The 27,456-nt window shown below is 42.4% G+C and overlaps 1 protein-coding gene across 1 annotated transcript in view; it reads right to left on the bottom strand.

Moving 5' to 3' along the window:
- The window catches only part of LOC149258432 (YebC-like protein), a 219,581-nt gene that overhangs the window by 115,732 nt on the left and 76,393 nt on the right, over positions 1-27,456 (bottom strand). The window contains exons 4-5 of the mRNA XM_089415357.1: positions 14,008-14,164; positions 13,487-13,764 (exon numbers count right to left, since the gene is read on the bottom strand). Of these exons, the coding sequence (XP_089271483.1) occupies positions 13,487-13,764; positions 14,008-14,164 (435 nt within the window). The remainder of the gene's footprint in view (positions 1-13,486; positions 13,765-14,007; positions 14,165-27,456) is intronic.

Here is a 27,456-nt window from a genome sequence, read left to right as displayed (position 1 = left end):
CAAGTTGCCCATGTTGTCCAACTAAGTAGACCCATCACAACATCGGTCATCCTCATCCAAGTCTGCAATCCGGTCTAGTGAACTCGGTCACCCAAACCATATATATCATCAAGTCATATGAGTCCCTTCCATCATAGCTCCCCCACTAAAGGTTCCACCAAGACTTCCTCTTGGTCTCGGCCATGAGAAGTCCACCCAAGTATCATCAAGTGTGTGCCCTTCTCCAATCTGTCCATGAGTCATGCCGGGCACTTAGCCAATTTCTCCATATGGCTAAAGCATGACCCATTCCTCCACAATGATCATCACGTTCCTCCCTTGTCACGGGCATTTGCACCTTCTGCCATAAGGTCACAAACAGCCCCAACAAGCTCTGCAACAGTCAATGGTCCTTGCCTCTCCATACAAGGTCTCATCGTAGACATCCATGGTAAGATCTCCCATCGCATTGGCAAACTGATTTTTCCCTTTCCTGCATATGGCCCATCTACCAAAAGCTCCAATGAAACACAAGTATAAGTAGTACTTACTTCATCATGAGGCTCCTCCATGTGAGTATCCTCATCCACCAATGTCTGCAAACTGCACGATCCTGGTCCAACTTGATCAATTTCAAGTTCCTCCTCCATTGTTGTCATATCTGCAACATCCTCAAACATCACGACTTCCTCTTCTTCATCATCGCAATCTGCAGCTACATCCTGCTCCATTGCCCAACCAAGTTGAAGAAGTTCGTCTTCAACATTCCTTTCCAAGACTTCAAGTTCATCTCGAATCTATGGGTTCTCTTCTTTCATCCGCTTCAACCTGTATAAGGTTAGCAAGAGCCTCCCTTGGCATTCTTCCAAACCTGCCATGTCTTGTCGTTCAGCTTGGCCCAAGCACAAGGCTTCACCCCTGCTAAACCTATCATAAAATGTAACACTTCAATTGGTACGCCTGGTTCGACTCAGCAGAGGCGTGATAAGTGGTTTATATGGCGGAAAAACCCCAGCAACATTTTCTAAGAGAATTTGTCCATTTCAACAAGATACCACTTGTCACAGTAGCTCTGATACCACTTGACACACCCCTACCCTACCTGCGACGCCTTCGTGTCTTCCCCTCCAGTAACAAATCCTAGGTCAACCCTGGTCGAACAACCCTCAATAGCCTTAGAAATTCGTCCATCTCAGAAATTTGGCCTTCTTTGGTCTAAGAAAATATTTGTCCTGCTGCTTAGACATGCCCAAAAATTAGCCTCAAATTTTGTCCTTCTTGTGGTCCGAAATAAGCCTTAGAATTTGCCCTCATTATGCCTCAGATTAGTTTGAATTGGATGCTCAGAAGTGATTCGATTGGATGCCCAAAAGTGAAGGACGAATTGGCAATATATAGAGGTTAAATGATCTGAATGGGTGTGACCCTTGGCTACAGCCAACCTGACTTAATGTTGCGCTGACTTAACAAATTTTGGAGGCAAAATTCATATTATAAAATTCAAATTTCATTTCTTTTAAAGCGAACATGAAGCCAATTCATATTTGTCAATTTTGGAGGGCTAATACAAATTATCAAGACCGATCGAACCTACAAAATCCCAACATTCCCTCTTAGCTAGAGAGGTACTCATAATGACTTTTGTTGATTTGGGGTAGCATCGGAAGTGCTCTAGCCACAAAAATTAGTGGAGAGACTATAGCACATAAGATCTCCAAAAGACCCAGAAATGGTTTGGGCAGATTCTAAACAGTTTGGGAAATATTAAAATAATTAATATTTTTAATGGAGTTCCTAAGTCTAAACTTAGGAAAAATAAAATATTAATGGGTATTAATATAAAACTGTGTTAGAAGGGTCCAAAAGTCATGGATCAAGCCAAATCTAATCTTAGCCGTTGATTAGAGATTTAATCTCGGCCATTGATGGACCAACGAGAAAAGTATAAAAGGACGCTTGAGTGTCAGTTGGAGAACACACCAAGAGAGATCAAGAACTCGATTTTCTAGGACAAGGTTTGCTGAAAAAAATTGAGTTAAGTGATTTGAGTTGCAGCTGAGGGGCAGTGAATACATAGCAGAGAGGCAGAATTAGTAACGGGAGGATCAGCACGGAAGCCGAGAGAGGTTGATGCAGAGCCAGCTAGAGGCCATGCAGAGGCAGCCAGAGGTCACACAAAGGCAGCCAGGAGTTGCGCAGAGCCAGCGTGTGAGACGCAGAGGCTCCAGAGGTTGACACAGAGCCCCGAGAGGCTGACGTTGGGCCAGATAGGCTGATGCTAGGCCAGAGAGGCTGACGCGGGCCTTAGAGGCAGTGTTGGGATATTTTCATGGGACAGATTGGAGCTGGAGAGCTGGATAGGGTGACGCAGTCCCTATCAGGGTGACGCAGAGCAACAAAAGCTGTATTGTTGATGTGGGATCATTCATCCAGTGATTTAGCCAGAATATCTATCTCCAACTGAGAGGTACTACTGCCAAGCGCATTCTCTGTTGGGTGAGCCATTTCTGGCACCCTGGTTGTATTCTGAAACTGAATAATAATAAAACCCTTTGAATAGTTGCACCGATTTTCCCGCATTGGGTTTTTTCGGGGACATTAGTCCAAAAACAACGGTGTCACTTGTGTGCTTGTTTCTTTCAGTTGATGATCTGTATGTGTTGATACTGTACTTGTATTTATTTTCAGTATTTACATGGTAAATAACTTGTTAAGTAACTAAACAAGTAGGAAGAAATAAATCAAATAGTACAGGAAGAATTTCTAACGGATAGACTTAGAAATTCCAACATGGTATCAGAGCGTGGTTGCAGATCACAGGATAACTGAAGGCATCAGCCGAGCAGAGCAGCAGTAGCAGAAACAGCTGTCCCGAGTGACAGAAGTTGTTCCTAGTAGAAAGCAGCAAGGAAGGGGTGACGCAGAGAGCCTGCGTCATCAGTTCAAGCCAGGAGGAGGATCAGCGCTGAGGCAGAGAGGAGCAGACCTGACCTACACAGTGCCCAATCATCTTTCTCAGTCAGGAAGGATCGACGTTGTGGCCAGGAGTCGCAGATTCTGTCGGTGTCGGGATTGCGCAGAGCCTAGAGGCTCAGACCTTTAGACTATTGAGGCATAGGAGGCTGTGGGTAAGTTGCAAAGCGAAGCTGGTGGGGTACTATGGTCAGAACAATACCTAACAGGGCAAGACCAAGGAGGAGGGAGTTGTTGCCGAGGATTTCTAGCCAAGGAATCTGGATCAGTGGTGCAGCTGCACAAACGATCAAAGTGGGCATCTCGACATTGGCAGAAGGATTTCCCGAAGGGAAATCGAGGCTCAAAGGGATTCAAACCGAGAACTTCCAGACAGGAAGTTGAGAGACTCAGCAGGATTCGATCAGAGGACTTCCAGGAGGGAAGTAGAGAGACTCGAAAGAGTCGAAAGAGGAGCAGCGAAATGGCAGTGAATGGGCTGAGAGATCAGGATAGATTGGACGGAGCTTCGAACTTCATAGTCTGGAAGGCCAAGATCTTGTCCATTCTAGACAAGCATCACATCAAACACTTCGCCTTGAAAACGATAGCGATCCCAGTTGACCCGGCTGAAAATGAGACGTACGATGAGGCAATGGCCAGGGCTAAGTGCATCATTCTTGACGAGGTCAAGGATCATGTGGTACCACATATTGCCGAGAAGGATACGGCAACTGAGATGTGGGATGCCCTGAAGAAGTTGTATCAGCATACTTCCGTGCGCAGGAAGATGCTTCTAGAAAATCAGCTGTGGTCATACCACATGCAGAGGGGAGAGCAGATAGATATCTTCCTCGGGCGACTGACAGAGATCCGGGACTAGCTGACTTCCATAGGGGCCACGCCAGATGAGGAGATGTTGGTGAGGACCGCATTGAACGCAATCTCAAAGGAATGGGAGGTATTTCAGAGCTTACTGGGCAGGGCGAGCCTTCCAGATTGGGAGGAACTGTGGGCAGCTCTTCGTCAAGAAGAAATCAGACGGCAGACCAAGGCGGGAAGCAGTGGCAAGGGGGTTAGTATCATGAAGGAGGAAGAGGAGGATGTTGCCCTAGCATCTACCAGAAAGTAGGAGAAATGAAAGAAGAAGGACCTCTCCAAGGTCAAATGCTTCCACTGTGGGGAACTGGGTCACTATGCGAACCAATGTCCAAGGAAGAAGAGCAAGGGAGAGGCTTCTAAATCCAAGGCAGCACCAGCGAGGCGAAGAAAGAAGTGGAGACAGATGACGACTGCACCATGAGTGCTCATGTGCCACTTGAGAAGAAGTGGGGAGACATCGAGCTGTAGTTAGACGGACTACAGGCGATGAAGGGCAAGATCCGTGAGGTACCCAACCTCTTGGATTATACCTTGCTATGAGAGCCCTGAAGAGGAGTAGCAGGACTGGTGGATGTCGGTAGAGACGGATGCAGATGGAGCGACAGAGAGTGCTACAATGCAGGAGTCCCGGGACAGCGTGAGGCAGCAGTGCTTGGAGTTGTTGCAGCAGTGCAGAGGTCAGTAGAGGGAGCACTTGTCAGTGACAGCGGGAGCTTCAGCATCGGGAGTGTCTCTAGCCTAACAAGGATGTTAGAGTTGGGAGGACCAGTTACTTACTTCTTAGTAAGTGAGTTGCAATGCAGCAGTTAGCCATGGCAGTGCTATGGGCAGCACAATGCAGCATGATGAGGGGATGCAGCGCAGATGCAGCAGTGGCAGTGGAAGGGCCATGGGCAGCAGCACGAACGCAGAGGGATCTGTCATACGGATGCAGCAGTGGCAGTGGCAAGGCCATGGGTAGCAGTACATGATGCAGCGGTGCAGAGGATGTTGGGCAGGGAGGCCTAGCATCAACACAGGGACCGATGCTACATGATCTGGGTGATACTCAGTGACGAGTATAACTAAAGGACAATCCTTGCTAAGAGGGAGTGTTGATTTGGGGTAGCATCAGATGTGCTCTAGCCACGAAAATTGGTGGAGAGGCTATAACACATGAGATCTCCAAGACCCAGAAATGGTTTGGGCAGATTCTAAACAGTTTGGGAGATATTAAAATAATTAATATTTTTAATGGAGTTCCTAAGTCTAAACTTAGGAAAAATAAAATATTAATGGGCATTAATATAAAACTGCGTTAGAAGGGTCCAAAAGTCATGGATCAAGCCAAATCTAATCTTGGCTGTTGATTAGAGATTTAATCTCGACTGTTGATGGACCAACAAGAAAAGTATAAGAGGAGGCTTAAGGGTCAGTTGGAGAACACCAAGAGAGATCAAGAACTCGATTTTTTGGGACAGGGTTTGCTGAGGAAATTGAGTGAAGTGATCTGAGTTGCAGCTGAGGGGCAGTGAATACATAGCAGAGAGGCAGAGTTAGTACCAGGAGGATCAGCGCAGAAGCTAGGAGAGGTTGACGCAGAGCCAGCTAGAGGCCACGCAAAGGCAGCCAGAGGCCACGCAGAGGCAGCCAGGAGTTGTGCAGAGCCAGTGAGGGCCAACGTGTGAGACGCAGAGGCTCCAGAGGCTGACGCAGAGCCCCGAGAGGTTGACGCTGGGCCAGATAGGCTAACGTTGGGCCAGAGAGGCTGACGCAGGCCTTAGAGGCAATGCTGGGAGATTTCTGTGGGACAGATTGGAGCTGGGGAGCTGGATAGGGTGACGCAGTCCCTATCAAGGTGACGCAGAGCAGCAAAAGTTGTATTGTTGTTGTGGGATCGTTCATCCGGTGATTTAGCCAGAATATCTGTCTCCAACTGAGAGGTACTACTGCCAAGGGCATTCTCTATTGGGTGAGCCATTTCTGGCACCCTGGTTGTATTATGAAACTGCATAATAATAAAACCCTCTGAATAGCTGCACCGGTTTTCCCACATTGGGTTTTTCCGAGGACATTAGTCCAAAAACAACAGTGTCACTTGTGTGCTTGTTTCTTTCAGTTGATGATTTGTATGTGTTGAAATTGTACTTGTATTTATTTTCAGTATTTACATGGTAAATAACTTCTTAAGTAACTGAACAAGTAGGAAGAAATAAATCAAATAGTACAGGAAGAATTTCTAACGGATAGACTTGGAAATTCCAACAACTTCCAGTGTTCCACAGATGTTCTCTTGTTGAAAAAAAAATCTCTATTCCAAGAAAAGGTTGACTGAATCCATCCACCACATGTTCAACAACAAAATCATGAGGAAAGCATCCCGCATTAGTATCAAGCACAAGCTCAACCCACTAGCCAAACCCCATGGCAATAAGGTCAGATCTCCACTAACCGGGGGAGCATTTTATGTATGTTTATGAGGCAAATCTCTCCAACCACAAGTAATGGTTGTTGGAGAATCTAGTATGGCAGCTATTTAAACAATTCTCCTATCCTTAATAACTGCTTGTGGACTTATGTTAGCTTCTTCTTATTCTTTATTGGATTATTTTCATCAAGCAATCATCAAGATCATAAACCATGAAGATCATAAAAGACAATGGACACAAAATATAGGCTCCAAGACAGGGCAAAACCCTTCCAAAGGGGAAATCCCAAAAAAAATCTCTTCCCTTCTTATCACATCAAATGAGAAATCGAAGACCCAAAAACAAGGACCAAGACCTCCTTTAAGCACCAAGTCAACCCTCCAACAATACCTTCCTCAAACAAGCTCAAGTCAACAAGGTCAACAAAAGTCAAACTTCAAAATTTCTGGTCAAATCAGAGTTTTGGTCCTCTATTTCAGGTTTGCAGTTCGGACCTGCAATTTTTGTCTTGCTACAATTACCCAGAAACCCTAATCTAGCACATGTGAGAGAATTCATGCATAAAAATCAAATCTTCTTCTTTCCTTTAACTTTTTCTTGTTTTCTTGACCTTCGCTCCTCTTGCTTCTTCTTTCTTGTTTTAGATCGAACTTGAAGTGTGTGCAAATGAGTCGAGCCCTCTTCCCTTATATACCCTTCTCAAGAGGTCGAATAGGCCTCTTTTAGGCCGACTTTTCACCAAAAGGGCTGACTTGGTCTTAGGGGTCATTTTGACTTTCTAGACTCAAAAATATTTTTTCTCTCTTGTTACAAATTGCCCAAATGTGTCTTATACATATGACAAAGACTTTCTTGACTAGACACACCCTAGAAGCATGAAGAACATGATTGACCTAGAAGAAAAATTAATTTGAGCACAAAACCAATGCTTAAAATAATAATTATTTTTCTTCTTTTTAAAAATATACAATGTCATAAGTAGAAAGGTAATTATGAAAATTGAATCTAGTTACATTCTCCAACAATGGTTTCATAGTCAAACTCCATGACCTAAGAGAGTAATCAGAGTCAATCTCCCCAACCATAACCAATGGTCTCCCAATCAAACTCCATGACCTAAAGGAGTAATCAGCATCAATCTCTTCGACTATAACAATGGTCTCCCAATCAAACCCCATGTGACCTAAGAGAGTACCCAAGGAAAATCTCCCTGACCATAAACAATGGTAATCTGGTCAAACTCCATGACTTAAGGGAGGAATCCCAATCTCCAAGTCAATCTCCCTAACCATATGGTCTCTTAGTCAAACTCCATGACCTAAGGGAGGAATATTGATCCTGATGTCAATATAGTCAATCTCCCCGACCATAACCAATGGTCTCCCAGTCAAACCCCATGACCTAAGCGAGTACTCTGGGCCTCGATACTCATACAGCCAATCCAAGCTTGATGCTTATAGAGCCAATCTCCTAGCCAAATTCCATGGCAATAAGGTCAAACCCCATGACCAAGGGAGCAATCCAGGCTCATGGATGTTGCAACATCACTACTTCCTTTTACCAAGGAAAGCATTATTAATTTCTCCAAGCTTGTCCCAGAAGTACACCAACTTCATCTAGGGATAGAGGTGTTCACCAACTTGACCATAGAAATACATAGGAGTCTCACTACTCTTGTCAAACAATCCTGAAGCTACCCCGGTTCACAACTTGCCAAACCAACTACAATATATACTCAATTTGATTTTGTTACATCTAGCAATTGTACTTTATCATATGAAACATATCTCAATCAATAGTACCATATTGGTACCTCAACACATGTTGTGCCACATGCCTTGGCTCAATCATAAACTAACCAACTTGAATTCATCACCACAACTGCTTTCCAATTATTCTAATGCTGAAACAAATGTTGCTAGGACAATCTAGGCAGCTCCCTCTGCCACTCAACTTCATCAATATGGATACCATGGGAATGGCCATGGACTTGTTGTCTATCATAACAATATTCCATCCTTTTTTACTAAGGAGGATTTCATCAACTCCCTCTGTCATGACTGCTCCCTCTATCACGGAAGCAAATCTTCCTGCCACTGCTACTCCCTCTGTCACGTGAGTCCTACTTTCATCAAAAATAAACCATATAATAACAAGATCAACCAAGACTCATCAGATATCCATCAATGTTATGCCCAAGGTTCGTACAAAGTCTTCTTTGGTCTAGAGCAAATTTCTTCTCATAGCTCTCTCTCCCTCTTCCTGGGAGAATCCTCTTCCCACAAACTTTGCTTTGTTCTTCCAATGCTTCCATCTATTGCCAAAGCCTTGGCAGGTCTTCACAATGTTCCTGCAATCCTCACTAGGAGGTCATGGAAGAACAATTATAACACAACAAAGAGAAACTAAGACAAGAGGATAGCTAATAGTAAACCAACAACAATAATGATCAAGGAAGAGAGATATAAGATACTTATCTTTGAGGAATGAAGGGAATTTGGCAACTCCCTCTTGATCCTTGCTTTCTTGCAACTTCATCATCCTAGTCTTCATCATCATGTTGTCATTCCTTCCATGATCAAAGGTTTCTTCTTTCAGTGGAAGCATCAACCTTCAAATACTTAAGGTCTAGCACTAGGAAATCATTGTTAAATCAACAACAAGATGGGTCACTATGCATCTCAATGTTGTAAGAGGGAGAGAGCCAATCAAAAACAAAAGCAGTTTGCAAGGAGTACAAAAGCTTCCGCCAAAGCAGATGAGTTGATCCGGATTTAAACAGGAACGCAACAAATTACAAAGATAACCATAAACACAAAGATGCAGCGGAAATAATACTTCATTTCATTAATGTAAAATACTGAAATATGCTTACAACCAGAAATGGAAATAAACCAGCGAGGGCGATGGTAGCTTATCTCTGAGAAGAGATGTGGCGGCTACATGCCTCTAAACTGTGTTACAATGAGGCTCGAAGGCCTATTTATTGTTGAGAAACAACGAAAAACCCTTAATATCCCAAAACCTAACCCTAGAAGATGAAACGCCAAATTGTGGGCCCCATTTTGGGTAAGTTGGTACATCAACTTCTCGGGGTCGTAACTTTGGCACCCGATCTTCATTTGGCACGTACAATAGCTCATTAGAAAGATCTATCCGAGCATTACAACTTTGGGAAGAGCAACATCGATCCATGGACCCACGTTGCTCCCAGATTTCCCAAAAGATGTCGCTTAGGGCGTCAAAACAGCTCCGGAATTTCAGGACCCGAAAAACTGCTAAAGATAGTAAATTGTGCTACAATTACAGAAACTGAAAAACTGAAAGAGATAATTGCGGGGGTCCAAGTGGGATAGGTGGGTGGCCACCAACATCCACCCGGATCATTCCTCCCCCCTTAGGAAGCAATGGTCCCCATTGCGTTGAGTTCCCCCCTGAGATGAGGAAGCTTCTGCTGAGTTGGGTCCCTGGTGAGTTGTTCTGCAACCTCTGATGTGTCCAGTAATGGTGGGAAGCATGGTAGAGGGCGTTCCACATTGAACTCTCGGTGCAAATGAAGGAATGGAGGAATGTTGTGCTTCAAAGCATTGTTTCCCACAGCCTTGGTAATGCTGTAAGGACCATGTCGGAGTGGTCTGAGCTTTTGATAGGCTATTGTAAGGCGTTCTTTCTGCATATGTAACCAAACTTTGTTGCCCACCTGAAACTTGTGTGGTGACCCTGTGGGTGAGGAGTTGTTCTTGTGTTCTTTCATGACCGTACCCCTCTGTTGTTGTTGCTGCGTGGAGGAACCCTTCGCGGGGGTCATGGATGTGGCGACGATCTTCCCCTTACTTTGGGAACAAACCAGACATAAAATGAATTTCCTAGTCTGGGAGATGAGCTTGATGCCTTTCTTAGCAGCGATCAAAGAGGTGGCAGTAGGTGGGGCTACCTCTGGTATCCTATATAATGAATTACCCAAAGAAATAATAACAGCACGAGGCCTTGACTCATACACAGCATGTCGCCTCCACAAGCATGGCTAGCCTAATAATACATCACAGACATCCAGAGGTGTAACATCACACAATACCTCGTCTGTGAAGGGTTTGATGTTGTAGGGAAGGCGACACTACTGGCGAACTCGAAGATCTCGTCTTTGGTGAAGCCACCCGATACTATACGACTGTGGGTGTGGTGTAGTTAGTAGGCCCAACCGCTTCACAACCTCTGCTGAAATGAGGTTCTTTTGGCTGCCACTGTCGACAATGAATTGCAGCGGCGAACCCTTCACCCACATCTGTGAATGGAAAAGACGCTCCCCCTCCTCTGGATCTTCGGGCTCATTCTTCTGGATCTTGGCGGTGGCAACAGTGGCGCTGGGCTCCGCATTAACGATCTGCTTCCCTTTGTCATTCCCCTTTTCGGGTTCTGACTCAGGGTCGGAACATGAATCTGATTCAGAAGCCTTCAACTCGGCCACCAACGACTGCTTGGTCCAACACTCACTTGTGTTATGAGTGGGACTCTTGTGGAACTCACACCACTTTCCTATGTCCTTCTTCGACTTTGTGGTGTTGTTCTTTTCTTGTGGCTTCGACGGGTTGTCTTGGGTCACCCCGCCTTGGCTTTGTCCTTTGGTCTTCGGATTTGCAGATCCAAAGTCTCACTTCTTCTGTTTAAACTTCTACTTGATTTTGACAGCGTATCGGTACACCGTGCCGAGAGAGCAGATGTTCAGGAACTCCATCTCTTCCTGGATGTATCTGTGTACGCAGCCATGGCATTTGAGTACCAAATGTAGCTCAGAGTCTTTGATACCCAACTGTGTGCGAAGGGTGTCAAAAATGTTTGTGAACTCTGGCACATCTTGGTCCCTTCCCTGCCGCAGCGTGGTCCACTTTATGTATTTGTCCTCATAGCTTTTGACAGGGTAGTATTTCTCCTTGATGGCGTCCCGGAAGGAATTCCAGTGGGTGCGGCTGAAAATAATGAGCCCGTACTTTCATCCTTCTGCTCGCAGTAGGTTTCCCACCAGTACTTGACGTGGGGCGCTACTTTGAGAAGAGCGAAAATAATCTTTTCCTGACTGGAAAAATCATGAACAGAAAAATAACTCTCTAGCAGATTTAACCATTTATCTATGGCATCTGCGTCTATTTGACCCTTGAAGATGGGGATTTCAAAATTAACTTGTACCTTAAAGGGTGTGGCGTTTCCAGAGTAGCTGTTGGAAGCCAATGCATCGCCTCTGGGTAGCCGCTGAAGGATCTGGGCAAAGTTGTCCATCATCGTGTTCCTTTGTCGCTCGAGGGCTTCTTCGAGCAAGATTTTGATAGGATCTCCTGCCCCCTCGTCTTTCTTTTCATCCGCCATGGGAGGTCGTCGGGATTTGCGAGGCTGGTCTTGCAAAGGTTCGACCAGTTCAAGCCCTAACTCCTTATATCCCGACCTCATTGGGGACATGCAAAGAAAAACAGAGAAAAAGCAGACCACTCTGATACCACTGATCCGGATTTAAACAGGAACGCAACAAATTACAGAAATAACCATAAACACAAAAATGCAGCGGAAATAATACTTCATTTCATTAATGTAAAACACTGAAATATGCCTACAACCAGAAATGGAAATAAACCAACTAGGGCGATAGTAGCTTATCTCTGAGAAGAGATGTGGCGGCTACATGCCTTTGAACTATGTTACAATGAGGCTCGAAGGCCTATTTATTGTTGAAACAACGGAAAACCCTTAATATCCCAAAACCTAACCCTAGAAGATGAAATGCCAAATTGTGGGCCCCGTTTTGGGTAAGTTGGTACATCAACTTCCCAGGGTCGTAACTTTGGCACCCGATCTTCGTTTGACGCATACAATAGCTCGTTAGAAAGATCTATCCGAGCACTACAACTTTGGGAAGAGCAACATCGGTCCATGGACCCATGTTGCTCCCAAATTTCCCAAAAGACATTGTTTAGGGCCTCAAAATGGCTCCAGATGTTCAGGTCCCGAAAAACTGTTAAAAATAGTAAATTGTGCTATAATTACGGAAACTGAAAAACTGAAAGAGACAGTTGTGAGGGTCCAAGTGGGATAGGTGGGTGGCCACCAACATCCACCTAGATCATGAGTTAGCATCCAAACTTGACACAGCTTTCTCCATGGTATCTTGCCTTTCCACTAATACTGTTTGATTTTCCAGAGAAGTGCATCAAAGTGACCTTTACTACTGCTATTAGAACCAAAGAAGCATGATTCTTTGGTGCATGAAATGACAACCTATGTGAGTTATGGCACAAGTGGTTTTGTCACGTGCAGTATGGAGCACTTCTGCTCCTGTAGGACATAATGCAAGGACTCTCAGACACTGGAGTGTGCAAGGTGTATGCAAATGGCCAGCATACCAAGATTGCTTTTTCAAGGCCTCCCACCACAATATCATTTACTTTGGAGCTACCAGGTAAAGAAAACAATGGTGACTTTTCATGTATTGCTTTTTACAATTCTAATGAGGTCTCAACATTTATTTTGTAAGTCTCAAATATTCAATGAGGCATCCAATATTCTTCTTAACAAACCAACAAAACTTTTTTCATTTTCAGTCTCCAACAAGTACGGTCTTTCTTTTGGTATCCATCTTCACAAGATCCAAGGTGTCAGAATGGCTCTGATAACAGGATAAAATTTAAATTATAGCAATTATAACAAGGAGAGAATAAGTGATACATCACACACAATATGAATCATTATGAAATAAGTAATAAATACACCATTCAGACAAGATGGGTTGAAGTCCCTAAAGGCACATGATTCTGTCTAAATCTCTGACTACAAAATTACCTTTTAAGTTTTTAACATGACTTGAGCCTAATTTTTTCCTTTTACTATTGACTTCGTCTTATTTATATGAAGTTTGCAATAGTCGTTATAGCTCACAGTCCTATCTACTCTCTCTAAGATAAAAAGAATGAACTTTTAAGCTAATTCATTTTACAGCTTACTGATCAAAAAATTCAACTCACTTCATGCTGGTTACTGTTCTTTTGAATATGTGCTTTTTTCTATTTTCTTTGAAAAAATCAGCTGAAACAAATACAAGTGATGTATAACAAGGAAGAAGATTTAAAAATATGAACACAATCATGCTCAAAAATAATCAATCTGAATAGGCTAAAAATCTGCATTGATCCTATCAGGGAAATTTTTAGAAAGTCATGCATTTAACATGGTGCTTACAAGCACCAATAAATAAAGAAGAGACTGAAGTGTGAAACAACACCAACCTCTCAGATTGGTCATCTCCACCATCATCATCGTACATTGGAGGTTCAATAACATCCTCAGCACCACAATCCAAGGCTGCACCAAGTAGTTTGTCTTTGTCAACCTGTTTATCTTTCACATTGACAACTCTAGCACGCCTGAATTTAAACAATATTGATCCTGGATCCGCCATCTTCCCCCCTCCTTTTTTAACGGCATCCCTTACCATTTGTGCTGATCGATGTAAATTGTCCGTGAGAACTTCCACTATCAACCCAACTCCTCCAAATCCATATACCTGAAATGTAAAAGAAAGGACTCTAGAGGACATTGACTTGTTTGATATGAAGATAATCACCCAAGCAAAAGCTAGGCTTGTCAAATAAGTTATTTAGTTTACTTGTTTGAGAGAACAATCAGTTGCTGACTGTGTTGTATTCTACATAGGATTATTCAAGTCTCAAAGCCCGCAAAAAGATGTTATTTTCCCAAAACATAGAAAAGAATGTGAATTGTTCAACTGATAGAGGCCAACAAGTACCTCATAGAACTTCTCAATGAAAGCTTCTTGTCCTTTCTCTGATGCCTTTTTAATATTCCTCTCCAAAATCTCTTTCGGTATATCAAGCTCTTTTGCTTTCTCCAATATATCTGCCAGCCAAGAATTTGAAGCTGGATTTGGTCCACCCCTTTTGAGACTGCATATTCATGCACAAGAATCAGTTCACAAGATACAAAATATCATATTTTATATAAATCAAAATTAACTACAACACAACTGACATGGAAAAGAAGTTTTGCCAATAGTTGCCAGCTTCTGTTAGACAAAATAAGCTACCATTATTCAAGTCCACAGGGGCCAAAAGAATTGGTCAATGGGACTATAAACAATTAGTCACAAACATAATGTGGGAGCACCAAGGCTACTCGTGAAAGCTAAAATATAAAGACATACAAGTGAACATCGAAAACAACAGAAAAGAGAGTAAAAGATAGTGGCCCAAAGCCAAAGGGTTAGCTCAACTGGTTGTCACCAATGTCACTGGGTATTTGGCTCAGTGTTTGCACGAAATGCCCCCCTGCCCTCCAGGATCAAAACCCCGAAACGCGATCTATACGGATCCGTGGGAGCACCAAGGCTCAGTGTTTGCATAATGTGGGAGCACCAAGGCTACTCGTGAAAGCTAAAATATAAAGACATACAAGTGAACATCGAAAACAACAGAAAAGAGAGTAAAAGATAGTGGCCCAAAGCCAAAGGGTTAGCTCAACTGGTTGTCACCAATGTCACTGGGTATTTGGCTCAGTGTTTGCACGAAATGCCCCCCCACCCTCCAGGATCAAAACCCCGAAACGCGATCTATACGGATCCGTGGGTGATCCGTCAGCCGAAACGCGTTTCGGAAATTCCAAAACATGGATCGGGCCGGAAAATATGGTTCTTGCCCTGTTGGAACCGTCCGGCCCGATCCATGTTTCGAAATTTCCGAAACGCGTTTCAGCCGGCGGATCGCCCAACTGAAACATAGCGTTTCGGGGCCGGATCCGTACAGATCGCAACCATTTCCATGGGCAGCTGGCTGGTTTCGCCATGCGGCCCCACAAACAGGGAAAATTTTAGGGGCTAATATTCGCAGGTGGGCTAATATTCCATGGTTTTTCCAAAAAAAAAAATCGCCAATTTCCATTTTTTTCTAAAGAGATTCTCCCAAATTTTATAGTATAAAATTTTGTTATCCTGAAAATCGTCAAAATTTTATAAAGACTATATAAAGTCAATTGAAATTTGGATATCTTTAAAAAAATATTACCAAACATTTTACATTCTGCATATATTAGGGACTTGTAAGATTCACCAAGGTTTCTAAACTTTAAGATAAATTTTCATCCTAAAAATTTTCCCTGCCCACAAATGTGACTTTTTTTTTTTTTTTTTCTATTGCTTGGGGGTGGGTCCAAGATGGCTTAGGGTAAGGAATGAAGGGATTAAAAGGCCCTTTCACCTCTCATTTTCTCAATTGTATTTTTTGAGAGCTTGGAGAAGAGAGTTTGGTGAAGAGAGGAGAGAGAGGAGAGACTTGAGGAAATCTTGGAAGAGTGAAGAAGGAGGAGGAGCTTGGAGGAGTAAAGAAGGGCTTCCATCTACAAGAGCTAAAGAGGTAAGTGCAAACCCCAAACTCCCTCATTTTTTTGTCATTGTTTTTTGTATTTTTCTCCTCCCTCTCCTACTCTTTCCCATTCTTTCTTCTTGCTCATTTAATTGCAGGTTGTCCACCACCTATATTCATATTCCAAGATGGTGTTCTTTTGGCTTCTATGTATCATTCCACTTTTGGTTTTAATGATGGCAAGGGGGAGTAGGAATAGAAGGGAAGAAGAACAAGAGGATAGTGGTCCCCATATGAGTGACCCAATGTATGATGAGGAGGAAGGGGATGAACTTGAAGGGAACATTGAAACACTAGAGGGGAAAGCTACATTGACACCCTTGTGGAACTATGTGACCAAACTTGAAGGGGGAAAAGGTGGTGGAAGCTACAATTTTTTGTGCCCTCGTGGTTGTCATGGAGGAAAACCATTTAGTGGTTCATATACCTGTATGAGGAGGCATCTTTGTGGGGTGATGGACAATGATGATAAAAAGGGTGTTGTGGGGATACAAATTTGCCCAAACATTTCAGCTGAACAAAGAAGAAAATACATCCAAATAGAGGAGGTTGCACAACAAAAAAGCAAGAAACAAAAAACTCAGTCTGAATCAAGTGCAACCTCTAGATTTGGTAGCTCATCTCCTCATGGTACTTCTGCAAGCTTTGGAGGTAAAAGAACAATAGGGGATTTCTTGAATGTTGTTGGGAGGGATGATGTGGATGGAAAGATAGTCTGATTTCTTTGTGCTTGTGGTGTACCATTCAATGTGCTTCGCTCTCCCTATTGGCATGAAATGGTAAAGGCCATCAATGAAGCCCCAAAAGGATACAAGTTCCCCAACTATGAGAAAGCTAGAACAATGTTATTAGAAAGAGAAAAAGCAAAGGTTCAAAGAGCTTTGACACATTTTACAAATGAGTGGGTGGATTGTGGGGTATCCATTGTATCAGATGGGTGGACAAATATTAGAAACTAACATTTGATAAATGTTCTTGATGTTTCTACTAGTGGTGCAGTGTTTATTACATGTCATGACTCCTCCATCAGTGCAAGTTCCCAAAACATTGTAGATCTCCTATTGCAATCAATCAGAGATGTTGGTCCAAATAATGTGGTTCAAGTGATCACATATAACGCAGCAAATTGTAAGGCAGCAGGAAAGTTATTGAGTGTACTCATCCACACATCTTTTGGTTTGGGTGCTTGGTGCACACATTGAACCTTTTGATGCATGATATTGTGAAGCATAAAGAATGTGGATGGATTAATGAGCTTTACATGAAAGGGAAGCAACTCATTAAATTTATCACAAGGCATACAAGGGTAAGCTACTTCTATAGCACCTACTCCAAATTGCAGTTGCTTAAAATTGCAAAAAGAAGATTTGCAAGTTATTACCTCACCTTTAGGCAACTAATGAAGGTGAGACAAGCATTAACTAATATGGTGACCTCTGAATCATGGGAGGAAATTAACATTGATAAATATGGTGCTAATGTAGCCAAGGACACTATTCTTGACATGTTCTTTTGGTCACAGGTTAAATATGTTTTGCAAATCACCAAACCAATTTATTACATGATCAAGTTTGTAGATTCAGATCAGCCAATAATTGGGGAGGTGTATGAGCAAATGGATAACACGTTTGGGCAAATTAAAGACATTGTTGAGCCTAGAGATATCACCTTCTACAATTATATTCGTGCAGAGGTGGAAAACCGATAGGAAATGTTAAATGTTCCATTGCATGCATTAGCATATGTTTTGACACCTAAATACTATCATCCATCATGGCTTTCAACACCAGCACCTGGGGGGGGAGCAAGAGAAAACCACACCTAAATCCAGAGGTTCTAGAAAAATATATGATTGCATTGGGTAAATTAGTCCCTAATGAGGAGGAGGCTGCCGTGGTACGGAAATAGTTGGGCAACTATACGCTTAGCACTGGTCCATTTGGGAGCATGCATGCAATTAGAGATCAAGAGAGTTTTTCGTCTCTTGAGTGGTGGAAAATGCATGAAGGTGCTACTCCACTTCTACAGACTTTGGCATTGCGGGTGCTATCACAAGTTGTAAACACTTCTTCTGCAGAGAGGTGTGGGAGCTCTTATTCTTTCATCCACAGTGTTAAAAGGAACAGGTTGAGTTTAGACCGAGCAAAGAGATTGGTTCATGTTCATTACAACTTGTGATGTTGTTACATTACTGTGATGATGCAAAGAATAATAAAGACCTTAGGGTTTGGGACAGGAATCTAGAGGAGCCCAATTTGGAGGATGGAGTGCTGCGATTAGAGCAATTAGAGGATGCTCTTCTCCAGGTATGTCCATTGTGGTATGAATTTTGCCTATAAATCATTTTTCTAAATCCTGTTTTTAATTTTTTCTATTAACTAGTGGTTTTTTTTTGTATGAATTTTTTGAGCGATTCCAGGATGATGATAATCGAATTGAGTTGCCACCCCCATCTGGTCCCTTGGTTCCCAAGTTCCATGGTTCAACACCAACAGCAGGGGCTTTGTCTTCATCAATTTCAGTCCCGCTCCCACAACTTCCACAAGCACCTTCTTCATTGCCACCACGTGGAGGCCCACTGCCACGTTCTCTTCGAGGTGGAAGGAGGAGAGATTAGTAGATATATTCACAATTTACTACTTTTGTCATAGATTAATCATTAGACTTGTAGGCTTGTCGTGAATTTGAACCTTTTTGTCTTGGCGGTGACCAAGTGGCCTATTTTGTAAACATTATTATTTGAATTTTGGACATGACTAATGTTGACAGTTGCTCACTTGCTAGATAATATGCTTTATGTTTTATGTTTTATGTTTTATAATATGCCTAAAAATTTGATGTATGTTTGTAATTGCTAGAATATAGATGGTTGATGCTCAAATAATTAATCATTGATGTACAATGGAATCATGGATGCCATATCTTCATTTATGTAAAAATATGCATGTTTTCATGTCTTCTACAACTAATTTGGTATTTGGGATATTTGTTTTGAATATAAATGCAAAAAAAATATAAATATATATATATATAGTAGACGCTTTGCTTCCTATATTTTTGGAAAATAACTCTTCCGCATCCCCGCTTCCAAAAAACATCGCCATTTCGTCCCCGCTTCCAAAAAACATCACCATTTCGTCCCCACTTCCTGCAACGTTGATTTGGCTAGCATGTGCCCAATTTGAATCCCCTTGGTGAGGCACACTAATCTATGCTAATTACCAATGTTGCACGACTCGTACTCGTATAAGACTCCTCTGGACTCTGGCTATTGACTCGGCGACTTGTATAAGACTCGGGAATGACCCGTATAAGACTCGGCAAAATACAAAAAAAAAACTTGAAAAAAATATTATCTCCAAAAAATTAAAAAATATGAATTTTGAGTGGGTCCACGAGTCTTATGCGAGTCTTCACGGGTTCAATACGAGTAGATAGGTTCTATGTGGGTTTGGACAAGCACAGGTAGAGACCGCGGGTCCTATGCGAGTAGCCCGTCTCTCTATAGAACTTGTCAAGGGCCGCGGGTACTCGCGGACCTTATAATAGTGCTACACTACTAATTACTATCGATGCGATCAATAGATGTGGGGAAGCATCCTGTTACCGCTTAAACTAGCATGGGTCAGAGGAGGGGATCCTACGGAGCAACTACTAGGTCAAGGGCAACAATGCAGCGATAGCCCACTGTCACCGATGGGAGGAGACTCGGTATGAGAGGAATCACGATAATGGACATGTCAATAAAATGATGAAAGGTGATTCCCAAGGCCTATTCACAAGAGAGACTTAATTGTATAGCTTGATTGCTTTGGAAATAAGGTGATGGGCTCTCTAGGAAGTGCCAAGAAGATCCTCAGGGCTAGGTTTTGACAGTATGCTTTGTCACGATGATTCCTAGAACTAGTGGTCTTTATGAAGACTTGGCTTTTATGTGATCTTTGTGAAATTGGAATCAACAAGTTGCGAGACCACATAAAGCCAAGTGAACCCGAAGTTAGGTCAAGGATATGGAGTTGATCATCCAAGGATATAATTGACCTAATTGGGGAAGGAAAGAGGATAAAAGAAAGAATCTTCTTTTGATAATTTCATGCTATGATCCTAATGAGGTTACTAGCCAATGGGAAACCAAGGGCAAGAATTGATCTTCGAGCTAGGGCTTGAAATATCTCAAGATCCCACCGTCGAATTTTGTGAAATTTGGAGGGCTTCTAGAGGACACACCAGCACAGTTGTGGGCAAGAGATCAAATTATTTTGTGGCTAAATCGTGAGAAAAGTGATTACCTAGGTGACCTATGGAGGCTAAGCTTAGAAAAAGAGGAGAAGGTGAGAAAAATAAGCTTTGAAAGTGATCACCTAAGGAGGATTAGTGCCTTGTTCTTTGGGAGAGATGGAGTCAAAGAGAATTTATTCTCTGGGAAAAATTCACCCAATCAAGGAGGCCTTAAAACAATTTTGCATGGCATTAGGGCATGAGAGCAATTACTTCAAGGACTTTATACTTCGATTTCCAATAATTGATGACTTATCTAGATGTCTTTATCACAAATTATTTCTAGGAACATTCACCCATTCATACATGGCCCATGACATGATGCAATGCTATAAAAGATCACAATTTCCACTAATTCGTATAGAAAAGCAGTAAATTTCATATTTGTATAGCAAAAAATCCCAACAACCATAGTTGCGGGGGAGCGCCCCCCCCCCCCGAACGCGCTCCCGAATCGCGCTCCGGGCGGGAGCGGCTCAGGAGCGCGCTCCCGAAAAAAAATTGCGCTCCCTACCATTTTCGGGAACGCTGTAGTGAGCGGTCGCTCCGGGAGCGTTTCGAGCGGCGCCAGGAGCGATCCGGCGAAAAAATAAATAAATAATATATATATATTTTAAAAAAAAAAAAAAAATTGTTTTAAAAGCCCAATGGGCCTAAAAAAATTTCATTATCACTTCATTGAGTTGAGTTTGTTGGAGAGCAAGAGCAAAGGAGCAAGGAGAAGCGAGGAGCAAGTGCTGAGGAGCGAGGAGCAAGTGCCGAGGAGCGAGGAGCAAGCCTGCAGAGGTAAGTAACTTAGTAATTTAGTTAGTTTAGTTAGTTTAATTTAGTTAAATAGTAATTTAGTTAATTTAATTTAGTTTATTGAGTTTAAAATTCATGAATTTAAATTAAATTAATTAATCCCAATACATTAAATTAATTTAATTTGCAGCTTCAAGAATCAAAACCCTACAAACATCAAACACCATGGACCTGGCTATATTTCTTGGCATTTTCCTCTTCCTGGTCCCTTTTATGGTTATTATGGTGCTGGAGAGTAGAAAACGGAGGGGCCAAACTGAAGAGGGGGATGAAGAAGCTGGAGAAAGTCAAATTGGTTAAAACCCCGATGAGGAGGAGATGGAGGAGGGTGAACATGACCCTCAAAAAACTAAACAAGACCAAACCCCATTGTGGAAATATGTTAACAGGGCTGAAACAGGGAGAGGGGGTGGAACCACTAAATTTCATTGCCCCCATTGCAACACTGATTACACAGGTTCATACACCCGTGCTAGAAGACACCTCTGCGGGAAAAGGCCATGGGATGGAGACAAAAAAATAGGAATCAAAACTTGTATAGCAGTGTCAGCAGCGGATAGAGCCAAATACATAAAGGAAGAGGAGGAAGCCCAATACAAATCAAAAAAATCAAGGGGTTTCTTTGAACCAAGCTCACAATCACAAAGAACTCCTTCAGCATCCTCCCAAGGCAATGGATATGGAGGCACAAGGTCATCATCTTTAAGGCATAGAACCATATCAGATTTCCTTGATGAGGGGTGTAGGAATGATGTGGATTCAAAGGTTTACAGGTTTCTCTATGCATGTGGAATACCATTCAATGTTCTTCGCTCACCTTGTTGGCACGAAATGGTTTCTGCCATAAATGATGCCCCTAAAGGATACAAGAGCCCTGGGTATGACAAGGCAAGAACCGTTGGCCTTGATCATGAAAAAGCAAAAATATCACATTCTTTGAATAGAATGACAAGTTCTTGGACTGACTATGGGGTGTCCATTGTATCTGATGGATGGACAAATGTAAAAGGCAAGCCATTGATAAGTGTTCTTGCTGTGTCTGTTAGTGGTCCCATCTTTCTAACTGCACATGATTACTCAGACAAGTTCAAGACCGCCATCAACATTGCAAAAGCATTACTTGAAACAATTGAGCGTATTGGGCCATACAATGTCATCCAAGTCATCACTGATAATGCTCCTAATTGTAAGGCAGCGGGAGCAATTATTGAGGATAAATACCCCAACATATTTTGGTGTAGATGTTTGGTTCACACATTGAACCTTCTGTTGCATGATATTGTCAAGAACAAAAATGAACAATACCAATGGATTGGTGATTTATACAAGAAAGGCAAACAAATGATAAAATTTATTACAGATCATAGCAATACCCATGGCCTTTTCCGCAGTCACTCGAGATTGGAGTTGTTGAAGATTGCGAAGACCAGATTTGGTAGCTATTACCTCACCTTCAGGCGCCTTTTGAAGGTAAGAGAGGCATTGGCTAGCATGGTATCAAGTCCACATTGGCAAGTATTAAAGGAAAGGGCTAAAAATGCAGCTAACAGGGGAGGTTTTGAAATGGTGGAGGAGGCCGCTCTTGATGGTCAGTTTTGGACAAGTGTGAGGCAAGTATTGGATTTCACCAAGCCCATTTATCACATGATTCGGTTTGCAGATACAGAGAAACCAGTGATTGGCGAGGTGTATGAGCAAATGGATACCATGTTGGGGGAAATAAAAGATATTGTTCATAACAGAGATCCCAACTTGTACAAACTGATTCACGATTGTGTGTGTGAATGGTGGAATAGACTTAATCTTCCACTACATTGCTTGGCGTATATCCTTACGCCAAAATACTACTCTACATCTTGGTTGGGCCAACCTGCAGCAGGGGGTGGGGTTAGGACCAAACCCCATTTAGATCCAGAGGTAACTAGAGGATATTTGGAAGCATTAGAAAAGTTGGTACCTGACAGGGAGGAATGTGCAGCTGTGCGCTTTGAAATAGGCAGATACTTCAGTGGCACTAGTTTGTATGGTAACTTCCATGCAATGGACGACAGAGATAGATTTGATACTCTCACATGGTGGGAAACATATGGCGAGCATGGACTTTTGCCAAAATTGGCAAAAAAAGTTCTTTCACAGGTTGTAAATACTTCTTCTGCAGAGAGGTGTTGGAGCACCTACAGCTACATACATAATGTGAAAAGGAACAGACTCAATGAAAACCGAGCAGAAAGCTTGGTTTATGTGCACTACAACTTGAGGTTGTTGAGTCATTACTGTGATCGGGCTTATGAGGATCCCACATATAAAATTTGGGACAATCACCCAGAGGATGACAATTTGGAGGATGGCATTGTACATATTGAAGAACTGGAAGAGGAACTTGTAAGGGATGAAGATGAAGCAGCTGTAGCAGCCATGCCACCTCCACCTCCACCTCCACCATCCAGTAGCAGTGCTCGAGGTCAGAGTCTTGTTCCTTTGCTGTCGCCACCTCCACCTCCACCATCCAGTAGCAGTGCTCGAAGTCCGAGTCTTGTTCCTTTGCTGTCGCCACCTCCATCTACACCCTCACGTGGAGGTTCTAGTTCTGGTCGTCGGTCTGTGCAGGAGACTCCTAGAAGACCACCACGACCTACTTATACTCCTGGAGACTCTCGTGGCAAGGGCCACATGTAGATTTACAGTTTACTTGTCTTTTTTAGTTTCTATTAGACTTTAGTTTTCATAACTATTGAGTTTTGAGTCCTTGACTCTTGACTCTTAACTCTTTCATATCATAATGATATTTTTTGTAAACAATATGTCACTGTGACAATGAAAATTTGAAGTTTGAAGTTGGGCCTTGGCAATTATAACTCATTGGTAATGATTGTGAATTATGAATATGATGCTTCGTGAAAGACTAAAGTTGTTTCATTTCATTTCATTATTCATGTTTCATTTTATAAATTTATAACATTTCATATCATGTTAACAGTTAGAAGTTAGGACTTAGAAATATCTTAGATATTACTTCTTGTAATGGTTAAACGTAGTTTACAAGTACAACTTTGGTGATCAATGATGATAAATGTTATTGAATTTTCAATTTTGAAAGCTTGAAGTTGAAACTTTAAGATTGAATTTGATGAATCATGATTCATGAGACTCAATATGTTGCAGTTGTAATATGTATTTTACTAACTTGTGGACATGGTTGATGACGATTATAATTTCTAGATGATTGATGTGATATGGTTCAATGATCAATCTATGTTTTTTTATGTTTTTTATGTCTAATTCATCATTCTACATGTTTTTGTTGACATATATGTATCAAAAATTAAAAAATATAAAATATATATATATATATATATATATATATATATATATATATATTTTTAAAAATCGCTCCCGGATTCGCTCCCAAACCGGGAGCTTCTGAAAATGGTCGCTCCCGCTCCCGTTTTCGCTCCCGCTCCCAAGCAACATGGCCAACAACATTCATGTGACAAAGTAAATAACAAGAATAAGCATGAAAATAGCACTTACATGTACAAAAGAGTATATCCAATCATCAAATTATGCCAATAATGAAGCTCCAAGACAAGAGAGAGATATCCAAACATCAAAATTCATCCATAACATCCAAACTCGTCCTCCAAAAGGGATAGCGAAAATCTCACAAGAGCAAATAACCCAATCCAAGTGATGATGAATGAGAGAGAATGCCTCTCTTCTATTTATACAATCCTCTAAGGGATTCAAATGGCCTAATTTGGACTAATAATGCCCCTAAAATAAAATAATGTGCATAATAACAATACTTTTGGTGACAAGCCCACCAAATAGCTCAATAATGTAAAGATAAGCCTCTCAAGAGGGCAGAATGATCAACATAGTGAGTCGTTGGGCCTTTGAGGAGGCCTAATGAAGCCCCAGGGGCGCCATGACGAAGAACTTGACTCCAAACGTAATAAACAAGGAGTTGGCCTCTTGTTTTCCAAGAAAGAACCTATGGTGCTCCCAAGTGGGTGTGGGGGCACAAAGACATCCTCATGGGTCTCCAAGTGGATCGACAATGCCTGTAGACCATCTGTAAGGGCTAGGATGATGACATAAGCCCTCCCTCTGTAGCAGGAGACATCCTTTGGATCCTGGAACATCTGCCAAGTGTATGGTACATATGTGGAGCCGACTGGGAATGGTGAACCAAGTGCATCATCCTCATCCAATAGGTGGAACACAAGCAATCAACGAGTGGTGTTGGGGATCCATGAAGTACACTCTGCTATGGTGGAGTCCCATGGCTCTCCACGCTCACCCTACAAGTGCTAATGTGGCCATCTAGAGGGCTAGGACCCAGTATACGGAGACCAAGCCCTAAATGGAGACCCACCTACAATCTTGCATAAGATCCAATGTGTACCCTTGCCTTCTAATACAACAAATCATTAGAATAATCAAGTAAAAGTGCTTACAAGTCATGGAATCAATGGGGCACTTCATGGTGGCATGCCCTTCCATAGTGGGCTTTGGCATGTACAAGTGTCTCCAAGCTCAATAAGGGGTTAATCAAGGACCCTATTAGGTGGTTTCAACCTTTAAAGGGGGTGACATGTCCATGGTACATCCCTCAAGTGGCAGGTGGCAAATGATATAGTAATGGAACGGAGTGGGGATCAGGGGAAACATCCAGACCACATGTCATGGCACAAGGGTAGCTATAATAGGGGAAGCCCACACCTGGGTATATGAGCGTAGGAGGGAGCAAATCGTGGTACATGAGTTACCCCAGTCTTTGTTTTTTTCCACCCTTCTTCATAGGCCTTTTTCCTTTGATTAATTTATCTTCATAACTGCTCGGGGCTCCAGGGGATGAGAGCATGATGTGTAATATATAGCAGTGGATACCCCCTTAAAGTGGGGCAATTCATCACCCACCATAGGTTGGGACAATCATGGGTTCCTTAATGATGGAGGGAGCTCATCTAGGGCCCATAGGAACCAGGGTGATGGCCATGGATAAGGGGTAGAGCTCATGTTTGGCTTTTGCCCACGTGCTAAATTTGTATATCCCAGGCATCTTTTGCATTTTGTGGTACATTTCCTATTGAGAGTGGCCAAATTATGCTTTTTGTTTTCTTTTTAGCTGCATCAACCTCTGGGGCATGTAGGGGAAGGGGAGGCTAACCCTATGTGAACCCAATGGACACGTGGACTTGGATGGGAAAAATGATGATTGGGGTTAAAATGAGTGGAAGGGGGGTGATGCATATGGAGTCGGGAAGCGGGACCATGCAACCAAAATCGAGATTTCCCATGTAGTGTCAGCCCTAAAGCTAATGGTCAGTAAAGGAGATCCCACGGGACTAGGATACAAGGGTAACCACGAAATCAGGCAATGGAGACAAGAATACAGACCTAACCCACTCTTTCTGTCGAATCCCCCAACCAATCCATGCCCAAAAGTGCCCATGAAAAGTAAACAAAATTACTCAACCAAACCAATGAAAATCCATACCTTTGGGGTCGGGAGGCCCACCTTCAAACATACATTCAGAACAGATGGGCGAAGGACCACATGGTTGGCTCAAGTGGAGTAAATGGCACATCGAGCTATCTGGGGGCTGCAAGGGGTTGTTGGTTTTTGGTTGAGGACCATTTAGGAAAAAAAAATTCTCCTATGCATGCTACCCACAAGTGGTGGGTAACACATCCCATGGGTTTTCCAGTGTGGTTTTCATTGGAGAAGAAAGAAATGATATTACAAGAGGGTAAACCCTAGAAAAGAGGATGGAGAAAATCTTAGATGAAGCACAATGATACGTTAGTGCTATCATTTTTATAATCCTCCAGTTGCACACCTTGGCATTTTAGTGTATGAGATTCGCACTTGAGTAATCACATACACCTACCCACCTTGAGGTACAATGAGCAACTCACTAATGTTCCTTTTAAATGCCTGACCCACACAATCATCACATAGTATCTCTCTACATTGTCATTCCTTGGCAAGAGACTTCCATGAGTTCCCCCTACCTTAGCCTACATGTATGATCTCTTAGCAATGTCTTATGCATTGGTAGGATACTTGGCTACCATCTCTAACCCCTTGCCATTGCTTTGGTTCATTTTGACCTTCGAGACACTTTCTTGGTGTATTTCCTAACTTTCTAGGCTTAGTCGGGGGTGCAAAATCCCAGCTGAGTCCATAATCACTTAGGATGCCTCACAACGGATCCACAATGGCCAAAATCCATTTTGGGTTGCTATTTCTGGGCTCAAATGAGTTAAACCTCCTTAACCCTTCCTAATCTCTTAGTGAAGAGAGTACCCCGAATTCCTAAAGAGGGATAGAAGTTCTTTGTTTCAAAGCAAACAAAACACAAGGGCATTTTGCACCTAAAAACCTACAGCATGGTGTCGTAAAAACCCACAATATGAAGTCAAACCATGGGATACAACTTTGTTGTAGAACTCAAGCCCTTGAATGATTATAACCTACCATACACCTACACCTTGTTGATTTTGGGTAGCATCGGATGTGCTCTAGCCATGAAAATTGGTGGAGAGGCTAAAGCACATGAGATCTCCAAGACCTAGAAATGGTTTGGGCAGATTCTACCCAATTTAAGAGATATTAAAATAATTAATATTTTTAATGGAGTTCCTAAGTCTAAACTTAGGAAAAATAAAATATTAATGGGTATTAATATAAAACTAGGTTAGAAGGTTCCAAAAGACATGGATCAAGCCAA

This window comes from Pinus tabuliformis, chromosome 6, assembly GCF_031772625.1.
Source record: "Pinus tabuliformis cultivar Carrire ecotype Pingquan chromosome 6, CPIR1, whole genome shotgun sequence".
Classification (NCBI taxonomy): Eukaryota; Viridiplantae; Streptophyta; class Pinopsida; order Pinales; family Pinaceae; genus Pinus; species Pinus tabuliformis.
This window is presented reverse-complemented; position numbering and strand designations above follow the sequence as displayed.